This window comes from Pezoporus wallicus, unplaced genomic scaffold (genome assembly GCF_028554395.1).
Source record: "Pezoporus wallicus isolate ANWC-B61680 ecotype Strahan unplaced genomic scaffold, APGP_CSIRO_Pwel_v1 scaffold_7107, whole genome shotgun sequence".
Classification (NCBI taxonomy): Eukaryota; Metazoa; Chordata; class Aves; order Psittaciformes; family Psittacidae; genus Pezoporus; species Pezoporus wallicus.
Genome location: NW_026642114.1, coordinates 2,638,143 through 2,656,041, shown reverse-complemented (window position 1 = coordinate 2,656,041; position 17,899 = coordinate 2,638,143). Strand labels below are relative to the sequence as shown.

The following is a 17,899-nucleotide window of genomic DNA, read 5'->3' as shown; positions in this document are numbered from 1 at the left end:
CCATATAAACTTGGCAGATGAGTGTTCCCTCCTTCTTCCAAGTGAATTTGTTCATTGTGGTAGGTTTTCTTTGATCAGTTGTTTCTGATAGCGTCTGTCTGCAGTCCTGCTTGGATCTGGAACTTGCATATGGCTGGGAGTTGGTTTGAGACATAAGAAATGTAAACAAAAGCTATGTATATCAGCATGAAGGAAAGTGGAAGTTGTCTTGATTGTGCTTTTCCTTGCAGACCCTCAGTAACTAACCTCTGTTGTTATCTGCTCTGTGTAAATGTTGGGAGATAGGCCCTCTTTCAGTTGAGCCAGGGTTGCTCTGCCACCTGTATCTGCTCTCAGGGCAGCAGCACTTGAACTGTCTTCTCTTTTAAGTCCAGATCTTGCAGATCTTTATCTGAGTGTCATACAGCTGTCTGAAATAGTTGCATATACACACAGCTGTATTTCGTGTAACTGTGCTAGTGCTGTTTATTTTCACTCACATTTGTTACTTCTTTTGTGGAAACCCTGCTATATTGCAAGATGCAGGTTTAAGGGAATGAAATGTGTTAAGATGTTGTATTTCTTACTAGAAAGGTATACCATTTCTGCTCATCTTTTCCTTGAATCATGAGTTTAGTGAAGGGCTTTTAATTACTATTTGTCTTTGAAGCTTCATGCCAATAGTAAGGCTTGTTTCAGTTTCTGTTCAATTGCTTGATAAAGGTTCAAACTGATGATTGTTCGAACTGGACTGCATACTTGTGCACAGCTTCATAGGTCGAGGTACTGAAAAGCTCTCAGATGACAGCACTTATCTAAAGTTCTCTGAGCTCTGTCTCTATGGTTAAGTACATAAAACACCATGGAAACATTGACACTGGGCAAGCAGACCAGACCTGTTGTCAAAAGGTGTTAGGGCTCCTACTAATCTCTCTTCAGAGGAAAAAAATCTTCCCTGCCTACAAACTTGGCCTCTACATTAGTTACTCAGCTGCTTGGCAGCTTCTTTTTGGAAATCCTGGGAACTGAATACAGACCCTAATAAAGTTGATGAAAATTTGGCAAGTGCTTCAGTAAGTCCTTGATTTTGTCACGGGAAGAACATGGTTCAAAAAAAAAAGGAGTTCTGAAATATGCCAGCGGTGTTCTTGTCATCACTGGGGTGAAGGTTTATTTCTGTGGTTTTTTGATGGTGGGTAGAGTACACTTTTTGGCAAAAGGACTGAAGGTATGAATTTACCTTTAATGTAGTTTTGTTGCCTGATTTCTGCGAATTCTGTCCTTTTCACTAGCTCTGAAGAGGAGTGCTCTTTGGGTTGTAGAAGAGCTGTTGGGGACTAAAGGACATTGGAATGCCCATCATCTCTTGGAAATAATTTTCTGATCCTCCTCATTGCTTCCTTTTTAGAAAGTATTCTCCACTTCCGAATGCATTTGGAATTTTCAAAAAAGAGTCGTTGCATACTTGCAATGAAAGATACAGAAATGTTCCCATCTGATAGCACTAGTGCTACTCCCTAAATACTGCTAAACTGCCATCAGTTTTCATAAAATGCCTTACCCTTTCTGTGGGACCAACTTGGCACTGTCTGCTTTTCTCCTTCTTCCCTCACCTTACATCCATCAACACTTCGGTTGTGGTAGTTATGTAGTTATGACAGAAATGGTCCTTTCCCCCCCCCCCCCTTTTTTAAAATAAGCTCTGCACTTAAAGAATAATAAGGCACAAGTTTGGCTGAGAGAAAGGGAGCTTTATGGATATTTATAATATGCCTAATGGCATTTCAGAACCCTGAGGAAAAACAACGCCGTTTCCAGTCTTCAGCTATGTCAAATGTGGCAGGCAGGCAGTGATGCTCTTCTCAGTTCAGCAGGGGAGGATGTGCTGAGAAGGGGATTCTTTCCAAGCTGTTACTTAACCGATATTAGCATTTGAAGGCACATAAGGCATGACCTTTAATCCTGTGTGTAGACTAACTGATCTGCTTGCTTGAATGCCTCATTGTAATGATGCAGAACGGAAAGGATTGCATCAGACCAGAGAAAGAAATCTTTCTGTCACCAGAACTTGCATATTTAGGTGTGTGGCTGCATGATCCCATCCCACACGTAGCATCTGCAAACTCAGAGCTTTCAGATGCATCTGCCTGATCTCTCCTCCAGCTCCTGCCTGAAATTGCATTCATCAATGAGCTACCCTCCAAAGAACAAGCCTTCCTGTGTAAGCTGATAGATAACAGCCCCAAAATTAGAAAAGACAGCCCCAGCTTTCTATCTTTCCCAGTAGTGTAAGCGATCTTAGTTACACATGGACTTTTTGCAACTCACTTCCATAGCAAATCAAACATTGGCAGTAAATTAGTTTTATTGGGCATTAGTGGAAGATGTTGCTGGGTTTTATTACATTCACGTGAAAAGTTGGAGCCAAGAATGTAAAATGAAAACTGAAGATGAAGAGTACTGGAAAGCAGAACAGGGCTTGTAAAGTGACCGAGTGTATATGTGATACTGTGTAAAGTCCTGAAGAGTCTTCAGCCTAAACTGGTAACATACTTCAGAGTAAGTTTTGAAGTTACAGCTGTTGTGAGAGGCTCCAAAGAGGTCAACCACGCAGGAGGGCTAGATGAGAAATAATATAAATAGGTGGGACAAATACACCAAAGCTGTGCTGTGGTTTTTGTAGCGGTGAGTGTTCTTGTAATGCGTACTCAGCATACGTCTAGTTTGCACCATGGGCTTGCTCCATCAGCCTCAGGGAAAGGACTGAAGTTATGCGATCTGATATATCAGAAAACCAACTTGCAACTGCTCTCCTTTGTTAAAGAGAGTGTTTGGTCAGCCTGCAGGGGTGGTGGGATTGTGTCCTGATCAAAAGGATACCAATGCAAACACAAAATATTAATGCTGTGGTGTTCTCTAGTGGTGATTGACAGCTCCAGGCAGAGATGACAGGTAACTCTGCCAGCAGGCTGTGGAAAGCTGTTCTGCTGTAGCAAACCCACTTGGCAACAGAGACATGGCTGGCCCGCAGTGCCTGATGACTCAGTTAAGTCCTGGAGTTGTTATTGCAGTGGAAGAAGTCATTCTGTTCTTTAATTCCTTTGTGCAGCCCATAGATCAGGATGGTATTCTGCCAAGGCTGGTAGTTAGTAGAAATTATAATGCAAAAGTCTTCTTGAGCTGGGTGAGTCGTGATTGTAGATTCTGTGCTGGAGCTAATGGTCCAGAAGGGTTTTCTTTTGCGAGGAGAAAGTCTACCAGCAGTTCAAAACAATGTTTACTTGGTTATCACTTAGCATAGCAGCTGGAGGCAGTGTCTCACTGCTAGCCCACCCACATGAGCAGGATGGAGCATGCCTTCATCTTTTTTTCCCCTTGGTGATTGATCATATGCTTTCATTACCCAAGAGACTACCCCCAGAGCTCTGGTCTTCACATTTGTGTTGCACACTCATGCTAGGAGCCTGTGGCTTCATCATTCTTGCTTATCTTCCCTCTGTCAGCCCCATTGCTCATAGGTTTATGTTGCTGAGGCGTGACTAGGATTCATGTGCTGCTGTTTGGGGAAACCAAGGTCTAAGCAAGAGCACCAGTGGCTTTATTTTTCATCTGGTTAGGTTTTTGGTCTGACACCATGATAAATGTGAGTTGAACTTGTGCCAAAAATCTACCTGGAAGGTTAATGTCTATAGGATGGACAAAAATATAACTCGTGAGAGAGTCTGTTGTGCTCTAGGAGTTTGCACAAACACACTCCACAGAGACTGTGGTGGTTTCTCTTAATTATGCTTATTCCTAAATAGAGGTTGGGGCAATTCTGAGACACACAATGTTACTTGTTACTACTGGAAACCAAGCTTCAGTAGGAGAGGTAACAGTGTGGAGCCTGATTCTGAATTTCAGCTTTCTCCCTTATTAAGTCACCTGAAATTAAGGGAGCAAAGGTGCATTTCTCTATTATTCAGAGCAGTAGAAGCCATGCAGTCCTCCTCTTTTTTTCTTGCTTGAAGATATCAGATAGCCTGTTTCAAGCATTCTTCTGAATGATCACAAAAATCCTAATGCAACATGAGGTTGAACTGGATACTTGCTGAAAGCTGTCTTTCAACTTAATTCTCAGACTTTAAAGGTGATTTCTTTCAATGCAGAGGCAAAGTTGTTATTATATTCAGCAAAAGAGCATGAACATGTTGCAGCTTTTTAATAATTAGGGGACGTTGGCATTCACAGGGTCTGCAAGGGGTGATGCCTGTTGGAGGGGTTCATTACTCCGCGTTTAATGCTTGTGTTTGGATTTATGCTCTTTGCGGCTGAGGAGGAGCTGGGTGTTTGAGGATTCGCTGGCCTCTAGTGGTGAAGCTGGGTAGAAGCTGCAGGAAGCATCTGTGCTCAGCTCTGTGCAAGCAGGGGGTTACTACGTCTACTAGGAGGAAGCTAACATCACAAAACACTTTGAACGCTCATTTTGCCTAAGGGGCTCCTGAAATAGTTGAAGGTGGTCTTGGACTCCTGTACAGCAAGTCCCTTGACTTGCAGTGTCTGTTTTAGACCTCTTACAGGTAGTCTCGGGAATCTACAGTGTGTACATTGAAAATGGCTGATTTTTAGAGTAATGCAAGTAGTTTTATGAAATCAGAGTGCAAGATAAAAATGAAACAATGTTACAAAGCAACCAGACTTTAATCTCAAAACTTGAGAAAGAGACAACTTGAATTGTTCTACATTTATGTAAGTGGCGCTATCCATAGCTCTGTTGCATACATCCTTTTTCGATCATTCATATCACATTTCTGCCTCCTGTAAAGAGATTTTTATAAGTTGACTGCATACTTGAATTCCTAGGACAGCCTTCTTTGTACCCAGTCTTCCTGTAGCACTGACAGTGTACCTTGCGGCTCCACAGCTTTCTTTGCTTTTGGGCTTGGCTGCTTGGCAGTGAAGTCCATCTGACTGCTGCACTTGTTTGTGTGCTTTCCTTTCCCAGTTTTGCAGAAAGCTTCTTAGTAGTAAGAGGCACATGTAATATGTAGTTCAAGCCTGAGAGACATACGGGAAATTCATTAAAAATTTTAGAAGATCAGCACTGGGAGCCAAAGAAGTTGGTTTGGTTTGGATTTTTTTAGGAGGACAGAGGGGAGACTGAATTTTTGTCACTACAACAGCTGTGGCTAATTGAAAATGCTGGAAGACTCCTATCTGTCACAATTTAATCAAATAGCTTCCCTACCAGAAGATACTAGTAAGCCCTTCTCGATTAAATGCCTATCCCTTTGAATTTTTTTCTCCCTCCTTCAAGCCTGCCTTCCTTGATCCCCATCTTCCTTCCTATGTGTCTCTCTATCCTTAGCCCTGCCCCCTCTAACCATGGTTTTGAGAAGGTTGTGGAGGAAATACTATGGTTTTGTGAGAGCTCTTGATCTTTTCTTTTAATTATGTTTCAGTCTTTGACATTTATATTCATCTCAGGTATTGCCATTTTTGTAAGTCATGCTATAGCTAAATAAGTATTCATAGTGTATCTTGCATAGCACTCCACATGGGTGCCTCCCAGGATTAGCATTTTGTCTTTCAGTGTGCTGAAACAGGCAGTGCAAAGTACAGGTTGCAGGTTTGGTTTGCATCTAGCTGCAGAAAAGCAAAAGCAAAGAAGGTGGCTAATGATACATGCTAATGATTCTGTCACTGCGGTTTTCTGTTCACAGATGTAAAAGGACCACCTACACACAGACTATCCTGCGGCCAGTCCCCCTACACTGAAACGACAACATGGGAGAGGAAATACTGCATCCTGACAGACAGCCAGCTGGTGCTGCTCAACAGGGAGAAAGAGGTGAGAGAAGCTCTCGTTGGCCACTCAGGATTTTCTTTGTGGCCTTTATTGGTAAAAGGAGACCGCAGCTTTTTTAGTCTGCTCTTTATTTTGTTTATAAGTCTATGGAAGTGTGTGAAAGGGGTAAAAAGGTGAGCTAACCTAGTCTCCATAAGGATGTCATGGTGCTTACAGTTGTAATCCAGCTGCCACAGAAGCCAGTTGTATGGAAGAGGTGACAACAAACTGTGTGCATCCAAAACTCCTTCCTGGTGTTTTACAGGCTGAGTTTTAAGTCTGCCACTACATCTTTCTATGTTATTGCTGCTTTTAATGGTAGTTAAAGCCACCACAGCTCTGTAAACCTACCTCCTCACATCAGTGCAGACATAAAGGTAGGCAGAAATGCAGTAATGTTGGAGGGAAAGGGTGTGTGTCTGTATTGGGAATACTGGGCAGAGAAGGTGTGTGCAACCTTTACACTATACAGTCATCCTTACTGCAGTTACAAGGTAAATTGAGACAGAGGTTTGCCCTCTCTCTTGCTAAATGCAGCAAGAAAGATTGGGTGCCTCTTGGCATGGACATTTAAAGCTATTGCAACTGTCTTTACCTTAATTATAAAATTATTCTCAGGGAGGGAGGGAGAGTGTGTGTACAGCATGTAGTACTTAGCATTGTGCCTTGCCATGAAGGTAATGTAAATATCATTATAGAATAGGCATGTTTTAGTTAATTGAAAGCAAATGTTCGTAATTTCCTTCTAGACTATGCTATATGTTTTTTCTTGTGGTATTTGATGTCTACAGAGCGTCATGAATATATGAGCTTTAGAAGCATTTGATAATGCTTCTGAGTTTGTTTTTTTTTGTTAATGATCCTGGTGTAGATTTACCCTGTTTTGAAATAAATATATCAGGAGGAGCTATAAAATATGAATGTCTTCAAATTACTGAAATAGATTTTTATGGTGTATAAATGCCCATAAATTTGAGTAGTACCATGGTTTCCTACATTTGGAGATGACCTGGATTTTTGTGGGGTTTTATTGATTCTTTTGAAGCTTCTGTGTATGGCTGTGTACAGGCTGAGAGTATGGGGCCTATTTCTGGTGTAAATATTATTCATCTTCAGCTGTGATCAGGTTTATTTACAAGGTCTGAAATATTTCCTTGCTTAGGGAGAGTAGGAAGAAATGGTTTAGAGAAGGACTTGAGTTACTAGAAGGGAACATCATCAATGCTAATGTGTAGGAAAGGTGATCACACGCGTGGAAAATGGAATTCCCAAATCATGATGTTTGTTTACTATGTAATTCTTTTTCCAGTCTGACAGGACTGTCACCTAAGGAATTAAAGTATATATTGAAGAAACTTAAGGACATGTGAGAATTATTCCTGAAACTGTACTGTACCAGCACAGCTGGGCTGAAAGAGTGCATCTCATTAAGGAAGTGTAATTGAAAACAACACTGGCTTATATCACAAGTAATTATCTGGAGGTGGTAATCATGCACTTCTGGCTTCTTAATTTCTCCTACCACATACAATTGAAAGCATTTTGCTGGGAGTAAGATGAGTCTTTTGCTTAGATCCTGAGAAATAAATATGGGAAGTCTGATGTATTGCTGGTGTATTGAGTCATTATATACTATTTTTAAATACAGGCTGATTTTTTGTCAGAAGCTGGAGAAATTCAGTATCAGGTTATAGAGAGTCTGGGTTTTAAGTGTAGCAGTAACCCCCCAAAATGGAGCTGCAGAGTAAGCCTTTGCAACGTGCTCTCAAAGGAGCCTGCCCACACTATCACAATGGTAAATAACTTGTTTTTGGAAAGGCTGCATGCAGATGGGCCAAGCAGACATGCCTTTGGTGAAGGTGTGACTCCACATGCTGATAATGGAATTTGTTTCAGAAGCTTGTAGCTGGAGTCAAATTTGCCATTCTGATTCTGAAATAATTTGTGACTACTGTTGAGTGAAAGGAAAAAGGGAACTGCTGGCAGAGTCGTGAGTACTCTGTAGGAAAATGAAATGTTGTTTTAATCTAGTTTCTAAGTCTGTACACCTGGCAGTGTACATACAATCCCTTTCAGAAACATAAAGCATATAGGAGTAGAACTGCTAGTAAAGAGAGAGACACAGAGCTGATACTCTGGGTTTGTACCTTCTAATTTTTCTGAAATATCCCCTGTAGCTTTGATGAGAAAGGGAAGGGGAGGCAACTCAGTTGAATTTTCCTTGGCAAGTCATTCAGTGTTGAAAGAAACTTTATGAAATGTGATCTAAAAGTAAAAGTGAACAAAGGCCTAAGGCAGCGATGGGAAGAGATGCTTGGGAAGAGCATAATGGTTGAAAAGTATGTAGGAGAGGCATCAAAAAAGCCCATGGGTGGGACCAAAGGTAAGGGAGCCTAAGCAAAAGACCAGGTGAATGAGGAAGAGGGAGGTTACTCAACAAAGAAAATTAAAGATTGTGTTTAGAGTAAAATTATTGGAAAGGTGATGCTGGAGGAGGTTTTCTGTTAACCTGAAGTGAGGTGATAGGCAACAGGAGGTGAAGGTGGAGAGGTTCCTGCTCTGAACATGAAAAATGCTGATAGAGGAGGTAGGTCAGAATTTCTTTGGACTGCAGAAGAAGATCTTGAAAACAATGTGAGGGACAGAATGATACCCATCAGTATAGGGTGGGTGTGGAGGAAGAAGGAAGAGATGTTAACAGCAGAGTGTCCTTGCAGCTGAAAGGGGCGCTTGCATCATCACAAGGCTGTTGTAATTTGAAAACTCTAAATAAGCATCTCATTTTATTCTCTGTCCATCTGCTTTGTTACTTAATGGAATAAAGCTCCAAAGAGCTTAGTTCTGTGTGAAATTTAAAGGGAACAGAAATGTTTGATGTCTATAATACTTTGTAAAATCATTATGCAGGCATGTATGTCAAAGCCAAAAAGTAGGGAAAAATACACAAAATGCAAACAGGTAAATGAAAGATTGTTTCAGGTATATTGCTAAGTATGGTTTATTTCAGTTAATGCTGTTAAAATACAGCATTATGAATTTACAGATTTTTAAGACTGAGAAATAGAATAATAAGAAAGCTCTTTTCTTATAACGTGCCACCACTATGGATTTATTGTCAAGGCAGTTTTAATAGAGTACGCGCAAGAGAGATTTTGTGCAGTGAAAGCACAAGTATAGGTTGGAAATCAGTGAAATTTTGAGGTACAGCTTGATCCAAAAATATCTGTAAGTACTTAGACAGAAATAGTCTGATTGTATCACCTTGTGCAGTATAGAAAAATATTAATTACTTGACACCTTATCAACCTTATAAAATGAAAATAGATGAGACTGAAGAATGAAGATTATTATTGAAGGGAAGAGATTGATGCTCAAAGAGTAAGTAGAAAGAAAGTGAATCCCTGTAGGTACATGAAAGATGACATAGCAAATAGAGTTGTGAGTGACAGGAGATATGCAATTACTACAACATATCATGGTGTGGTAATATCTAGCAGCATCTTCTAAGCCTAGGAGAACAGGTCTAGATTGATTCACTTACAAATCAGGTATTTTTTCTATGAAGAAGTTTCCCACTGTCAGGAAGGCCTAGATATTTTCATTGTTTGTGCAACCTGTTCCATAGGGTAAGAGCTATGAGAGCACAGCAAAACTGTCTGCAAAAATCAGTGCCATTTAAGCAGGGAAAGGGAATGAGTTAGTGTTTATGAAGAGCGGTTTCAGATAGATAATTCATTGCGCAGCACTTTCATGAGGGATGTGACAAATGGCTGCATCTGGTTTGGGGCTGCTTTTTAGTTAGTCTTTGTCTGTAACTTGGCTGCTGTCCTACAGAATCTTTTAATTTTGTGCTTAGTTGAAAATGAGCACCACTTCTCACTGTGTAGGACTCTTCCTTTTTCCTGCCTGTGCCCAAAATCTCATCTTTATTTTTGCATTTAGAGGTGTTTTTAATCAAGGGCAAAGGATAGTAAAGATCTACATTCACTGTGACAAGTTCTACTACTTATTGGTGCTGGTGACAGAGGCCAGCACCAGGACATCTCTGATGTATTTTCCTACTCTTCCATCTCCTTAGACTGATACCAGTAGTGGAGCAACAGCAGTGATCCCAAGAGAAAATAGCAAAACCAAACATTGATGCATGGAGCCCCAGGGAAGGTTCCTCAGAAATGCCCACTGCCAGTCTCAAAAGACATGTCACAATGGTATCTTACAGCAAATGTGTTTTAACTGTACTTGGAGTTTGTGAAATCCAAACCCAGTTGAAAGAAAATATTCACTTCAATTCCCGGATGAATTTAATTACTTTCCAAAAAGGCCAAAGAAATGTCTGTTGTTGACACTTTTAAAGTGGAGCTCTATGTCAGAATTTTAGCCAGCTTATAACTTTCTGGAAGAAGGTAAAAATTAAAATGAACTATTTAAATGTTCAGTTGACATGATTCCAAACTTCCTGACAGTTCAGAAAAGATTGCAAGTTTTCAAGCTTTTTTGCCTTAAATCAGTCTTTTCCAATCTTGAAAAATCTATAAAGAAGCTGTGATCAAAATTGTCATATACTGCCAAAATTATCAGCATTTGGACTGTCCCCACATACCTTCTTGTCCCAGACTCACATCGCTCAGAGTCCAGCCCTGAACCATCAGCTTCAGCACATCAGCTCAAGGCCATATGATTCCCAGGTTAGTGAAGACTTAGCAGGACCAAGAGCAGGATAACAAAGCTGTATGGGAGAAAGTAATAATAAAGAGCTGAAAGCCTGATTTGCCACTAGACTTGCGACTCTGCAAGGCTTGCTAATTCTCTTCGATCCTTTGCTGAACTGCTTGTGGTAATGGCAGGGGCTGGAGGAGGCTTGGGAAGATTGCAGATGTCTGGTTTGGTGTTTGCGTGGTATTTAGTTGTTCGCTTGCTGATATTTCACTGCCACCCAATCTGTGAATCCATCTGACCTACCACAGAGCAGTTTATATACCTGTTTCAAAATATGTCCAGCCTCAAGAGATGCAGAACTGCTGACCAAGATCATTCTGCATGTTCATGAAACTGTGTTTCTAAGAGCAGGCTTATCTAATGCCAAGCAATAAATACTGCCCCTGCAGTCCTGGAGTTAGTTCTTTTTTGTCAATGTAGACTAAGACTAAGGTTTTGGAAGAAAGTTACTTAAAATAACACAACACTTCAGTCTGACAAGGGGGTATCTTATTTAGCTACTTTGCTACTTTAATCTCATCAGTGAAGTTGTGGGATGTTTGTATATTTTCTAATGCAGATCAAGCTACTTAGCATTAAAATGTTGTTCCTTACACAGCTTATAGAATTACTGAGTGAAATAAGCCATATCAGGGTTTTTTTCTCAAGCCATTATAAATACACTAGCAAAATAATTTTTTTTTTTTTTTTTTTTTTTGGCTGGTGTGGACTGTACCACACCAGCTGAATGTAGCCATACCAGTGAACCTTTTTTCATGTGCAGCCTAACCATGTTTTCCTAGTCTGGGCAAATGTTAAATACAAAAGGCTAAGTGACCCAGAATTAGGACCTGAGCTCTCAGACAGTCTTCCTGTTAATGGCTCAGTTCCTCTTTGAAGATAAATCCTATCTCTGGTATGCAAAAGAGATTTGTTTTTGACACCAACTCCGGTGTGCTGCAGCCTGTTTGCTTTTCCCAAGGACGCAAAGGACAGCATGGCTTCAGTCACCATTCCGACTACAGCAAGTCGCTACATCCATAGTGTCCTCTTGGCTGATGTTGCTGTTCTTTTATATGGTGTTATCAGGATGGTAGAAGGGGGTTTCTTGTGTCTTTGTATTAAAAGAATGTTTCTGTCATCCCATGTCCAAGAGCTGATAAGAATACTAAAGAGATACACTTGAAAGAAAGGACTATATTGATTTCTCAGTTAAGAAACATTATAATGGATAAATCTACCCTGCAGGAGGTGTATTGGTATAGGAGCCTTAGCAGTTGGGTGCAGTGCAGCAGGTTCACTGAGAAATGAGGGTCAGAGGATGGTAACTCAGTGCTTTTAAGGTGTGCCAAGGCAGGTGTGTAGCGTGACTGGTAATGGCCGTTCTGGACATACGGCTTGCAGCCTTGCACCAAAAAATGCTCTGAAGAAAATCGGGAGAGGCACAAACAGTGGAGCAGAAGGGCATTTAGAAGGCGATAAGACTAAATGGAGCTTCCAATTGGAAACTGAGAATGTAAAATGTGAAATTGATTGAATGAATGTGGCATAAGTTACCAAAATTAGTCTCTGCTTAACTTCCTAGCGTGCTTTCACTCACATAGAGATTGTTCAGCAAAGGAGATTCTGTAAAAATCTACCAGCAAAGAAAGCAGCCTTAACAGAAGAAACACTAGGGATTTGGGAAACTTGTTTTGAAAAATGAGCACTGTTTGAAGGAGACAAATAGTGTAGTAATAAATAGCACAGTAATAAATAGCATTAAAAAATGACCTTAAGAGAATGCTAAGTGCTTAAAAGTCAGGAAATGCCAGAATTAGTTTGTGAGAGCCATTGTAGTGCAGCCTGTTTCTAAAATACTACAGTATCTTGTACATCTTTTACAACCTTCAGTGCAAATGAATAATATCTTTTTGTTTGCTATTAATACTTGGTTTCCAGAGATCATTGAAGATATGAAAGGATAAGCAGCACAGGAAATATGGCAGGGGTTTCTATTACTTTAGCTGCAAGCTGTCTTTTATGTAGCTATATGAAAATAAATTGCTGCATTGCATGTATCACAGATGTAGTGTCGAAGCCAACGTCCTTATCAAAAGGGCACTGAGATGTTTTGGGCACTGAGGGATTGTACCTGCCTCCAGCCTCTGGATGCTGCATTTCTCCCTCATCCCTGGGGTTTATTCCAGCTGTTGAATATAAGCCCTCAGGGAGGTCCCACCAAGTTTTAGGTTCCAGATACAGTAACAGACAATAGACCAACAGCTTTCAGGATAAACAGTCTATCTCTAAATAATGGTGCAGTAGCAAGCACAGATCAGGAATATGATTATCTGTGGTGTTACAACAAGAAATGCAGTAACTCAGTGGCACAATTACCCAGACTGAAACAGCAAGCCTAGTAATTCACCAGTATTGAGCTAAACTTAGTATCTGAGCATGCAAAGACCTGCAAAACCGTGGTCATAACCATGATTATCAGGCAGACCAGCAAGAAGCTGCGGCCCAGACATCCTCTATAAGGCAGTACTGGCCACAGATGCCTACCCCTGGTAGCTGCTTGGCTGGGGAAACAATGATTACCATCAGCCTATTTAGCTTGGTTCTGGAGATGTGCTTCCATGCAGTCTCCATCTTTGGTGACCAGCTTTTCACCACCTTGCCATATTTTATCATTTGAACAAATGTGTATGAATGTGTGCAGAACAATGTGTATGTTCTTCAGAAGAGGAGAGTGAAGGATGACTTCCTCCTGCTGGAAGCAGTGTTGTCTGTTTCTGCAGGCCAGGACAATCTGGAGTGCAACTTTGGTGAGCAGGTAGCTCTCTGAAGGTTTTGTCTGTCTGCCTTTCTATATGCAGAGTAACTAGTGCTTGAATTAACCTGCACTGATCTTGTAAACAAAATCAGGATACACAAAGGTGTCTGTATAAATTCATAAAATAGTTGTGTTCCTAGAAAATTGTGTTCCTTTATAAATTCATTCAGTAGTTCCTTATACTCCAAATCTCTTTGTAGATTTTGGGGGATTGCATTAGGAGTATATGTGGTGGGCTGACCTCAGCTGGATGTCATGTGTCCATCAAAGCCATTCTGTCACTCCCCCCTCCTCAGCTGAACAGGGGAAAGAAACATAATATGACTTACAATCGTAACTCCAGCACCTGGACCATCTCCCCATCCTTCTGCACTGACCTTGGTGTCTGCAAAGCTGTTTCTGTCCCATATTCTCACTGCTCTCTGACTGCAGTTGCTCCTGCACAAGAATTTTTCCCCTTTCTTGTCTATGTTATCCCAGAGGTGTTCCTACTGTCACTGTTGGGCTCAGCCTTGGCCAGTAGTGGATCCGTCTTGGAGCTAGCTGGCATTGGCTCTGTTGGACAGAGGGAAAGCTTCTGGTAGCTTCTTGCAGAAACCACCCCTGTTGCTGCCCTGTTACTAAAACCTTGCCAGTCAAACCCAATACAGGCTCACTTCTTGTTCCCAAACACACTGTTGGACAAAGAGGCTGTATCGCTTAGGCTTTTCTAAAGCTCTTGGCTGTTGTCTAAATGCCACGTAGCTTGTAGTGATAGGTAGTTTGTTTTGGTTTGATTTGTTTTCCTTCTAGCATAAGCACCTGTCTAGCAAAATGTAGCTGTTCATGCAGGTGTTTAAAGGTAAGGTTGAGGGGGTTTGCTCCCCTGTCAAGTTCTGGCAAAGTTTCTGACAGTTCTGGCAAAATTTCAGAAAAGAAATAAGATCTTTATATATGCAGTATTTTTAAAGAGAATTGGTGTACAGAACTTCATTACTGTGAAACAGTGAGGACCCTAAGCCTTTCTTCAATCCTTCTGAGATCCCACTAGGATGACTTTGACTTAATCATAGAAGAGATCGTATTTCTCCATATGCCCCAGTACGACCAGCAGAATGTCTGTTTTTCTCTGACATGCTGTAGCTGAATATGTGTTAAGACTGCAAAAATGCTTTAGTAATCTCAGAGTTCCTCGTGTAGCCATCTGACCAGCAGCCTCTGCCTGACTTGCCCAGCGTGGATGTGGGCAAGGCTGGGTAGCAGTGGGTCTAGTGTTGGAGGACCAGTTTTGAAAGGCATGACTGCCTTGTTAGTCAGAGGGGTCGGCTGTGTTGTGACTTGATACCTCTAGAGTGACGGTTGCTGCATACCTGCATGCAGCCCTCTCCAGGCTGCATGTCTACTAATGCTCCTCACTGCTGCAGTGCGTGCCCAGTGAGCACCGGGAATTTTGTGGTGAGGTCTGTCATGCCAAACGGCGTCTGAAAGTTACTGCCAGATAAGTCGAAAATCAAGTTCTTATCAAGACGGCATATTAGCAGCGTGGCCCAGTGGCAGATTAACAGCTGTGGGCATCCTTTTTATGCAGGTGCCTATCGATGGGGTGCAGGAGCCGCAGGCGGATGCTACCAAAGGGCGCTGCCTGCGCCGGACGGTGAGCGTCCCCTCCGAGGGCCAATTCCCCGAGTACCCGCCAGAGGGGGCCACCAAACTAGGTAAGTGGAAACCTTGGCTGCCACACGTGGATTTTGATTCATAGCTGTAAGCTCTGTCGGGGGGCACTGCGTCCCGGGCAGCATCCTTGCAAAGGAGCCTGCTGAAGCGGGTAGTGCAGCACCTAGGTGGTGGTGGTGGAGGCCGTGTGACTGTGGCATTGCTTGTAAATGTTTCCAGCAACACGGCTTCCCAAAGCCAGGATTTATAAAAACACAGTGAGGTTATTATGGGCACGAGAGAAGCTGGGCTGTTGCTGCATACAGGAAGGTTTGTAGCTGTGTTTGTAAGATTACTAAACAGCCCTGGGATTTACAACTGAGAGCTGCTGAACATAGGTCAATGGGAATGCAGCTTTTGCAAGTAACTGTTAGTGATTCACCACTATCATTTTTAGAACTGTTAGATGGTTATGTTTTACCTCACTTTGAGCCTCTATGGTATTTCCTTTGCTTCATATTTTCATAACAAGTACCAGATAACAGGGTTTTCTGTAACTTACCTTGTGCCTGTTCAGGGTGCAGTTCCTAAAAGAACCAACCAACTGCCTGCTGCTGTTGGCTATAGTTATACATGTTGAAATCTAGGGAAAGCAAAAAAAAAAAAAACAACAGGCGGGTAATAAAAATGACAGACAAAAGCTCTGTTACAGTATATTCTCAAGTCTGGATTTGGCCCAGTTTACCCTCTTCATTTCATTCTACCCCACCTCTGACTGCATGAAGAGTATCATATCAACTCTTTCCAGAAGAAAGGAAGAGTGAGGGGAGACAGCAACCACACACAAGTGAACTCCTCTTCCTATTTCCAATCTATGCAAGCTTTCCTTGGCATGGTTTGATAGGACCTGAGAACAATTCTTCCTTCGTTCAGATGTAAAAAATATCAATCCTGGGAGACAGTGAGCTATGAGAAAAAAAGTAACATGCGTCTCTAAACAGAGAAGCAGCCTTGACAGCACTGTTATTAAAAGTGTGGAGCAAGTACGGTATTTTTTGTTTCACAGACTCAGCCAAATAATTTTATTCTGTGAGTATAGCGCACAGAAGTAATTAAAATCCCATTCTTCTAGATAGCTAATTAACACGTTGCAACTGTAGCACTTATTTATTTGTACTTGCCAATAACATTATTTAAATTTTCTTTATTTGAGGAAAGCAGATAGGATTCTTTTTTGGATTTGTTTGATTCCTGGATTAGAAGTCTGAAAAGAAACAGAGCAGGTTGGGATTTAGGAGGTAAAACTGCATAGTACTTAGGGAAAAGCGACAGAACCCCTATTGGATTTGTTTGTGGAATTTCAGCTCTGAATGATAATCTTTTATTTTCTGTATGAATGAATATTTATTCTTGTTTGGGACTAAAACCAGTATTAAATATGTTTACACGGCATTATAGGCAAAGTAGTTATTCCAGATATGTGGCTAGTGATATGAAGAACCAGATCGCAACCTATGATACGCAATGAATGTTACTTGCAGCTTTGCAAGCTAGAAAGACCTTTAGGATTTAGATACCACCTTTATCTATACCATATGCAAAAATGTGTAGAATAGTTTCTAGACTAAACTGAGCATCTGAATAGCTGGAAATCCCACTGTCATGTTTTTAAATGTAATTTTGTAACCTTCATTTTTCTTGAATTGCCATACAGAATGGATGACTGTGCTATTTGGGTATATGCCTTACTGTGTATTTTGCTACAATTTTAGATGCATGTGGCATCTTGATGTATACCTAACAAGAATGTATTAAAAGAGAAACTCACATCCACATGGTCTTCTCCATATGACAGCTGCCGCTGTATTGTATATAGATGTCACAAAGTGTGTCGCTAAAGGAAGTGGGCATGCAGTGGTGGGGGGAGAGGACAGCAAACATAAGCTGGAGAAAGATTGAGCAATGACCATACTGTGAGGAAGGATAAGGGTAAGTGGGAGGGAAGGTTATGTATAATTTCTGATTGCAGCACCCTAGGTAGTTCCCTTGTTTTCACATCCTGGTTAGAAATGTCTCTTATTACGATTACAGAATTCCTGCTAATGGAAAAAAGTGGGTTGATAGCAAGCAGTGGGAATAGCTTTGTGTCAAGATGTTGAGCCAGAGGGCAAACCAGTAAAGGAAGCCACTGAAAAACTTTTTATAAAGAGAAAGAAACAGATGGTGGCAGCCAGAACGTATCACAAGCAGTACAGATAACAACTGGACTAAAATAGCCTTGGAATGGACACCAAAAGCTGAAAAGCGTAAGAGGCAGCTAAAATATCTAGCTGAGAAATTGCTATGCAGAGCTGATAAGAATATCTAGCTTGTCCTACGGAAGCATGTGCATAACATGGCAACAGCAGGCGTTGCATCTTATGATGATATCTGAAATTACTACTTGCAGAAAAGCTCCTTAGGGCTGGCTCTAGTGCAAAGGTTAAGGCATAGCAATGGCATTTGCTTTTTTCCTCTAAGCAGGATTGCCATACGTCTTGCGATTTATTGATTTATTTGTTTAACACAAACAAAACAGAAAAAGGAAAATCAGGAGATGGAACTTTTTCATGTGCAGCACTACAGTTATATGAAATGTCAAGAGTATCATATGAGGTCAGTCTTTTTGTTGAAGGAGCAACTGGAACAGTGCTTGTTCTTCAGAATCACTGCATAATCAGTAGTAGTACCCATTCTGCAAATTTTTATGGCATTCTTTACAGCTTTGTGCACACATCTTGTAGCACCATTCCTAGGAAGTGTGTGGGAGAGGAACTACCCACGTTACAGCTGAGAAGCTGAAGCAAGAGATGTGTAACTCACCAAAGGTCAATGTTGTTATGTGTGCTTTACCCAAGGGCTGTTGTAATCATTCTCGCCGTCTCTTTCATTTTTACCCTTGCTGCAGG

General features: G+C 41.3%; 1 protein-coding gene across 9 annotated transcripts in view; it reads left to right on the top strand.

The window, feature by feature from the left end:
* RASAL2 (RAS protein activator like 2) overlaps positions 1–17,899 on the top strand; it is a 180,789-nt gene that overhangs the window by 78,375 nt on the left and 84,515 nt on the right. For all 9 annotated transcript variants that reach the window (XM_057427027.1, XM_057427029.1, XM_057427028.1 and 6 more), the window contains 2 exons: positions 5,682–5,809; positions 14,887–15,013. In XM_057427027.1, the coding sequence (XP_057283010.1) occupies positions 5,682–5,809; positions 14,887–15,013 (255 nt within the window). The remainder of the gene's footprint in view (positions 1–5,681; positions 5,810–14,886; positions 15,014–17,899) is intronic.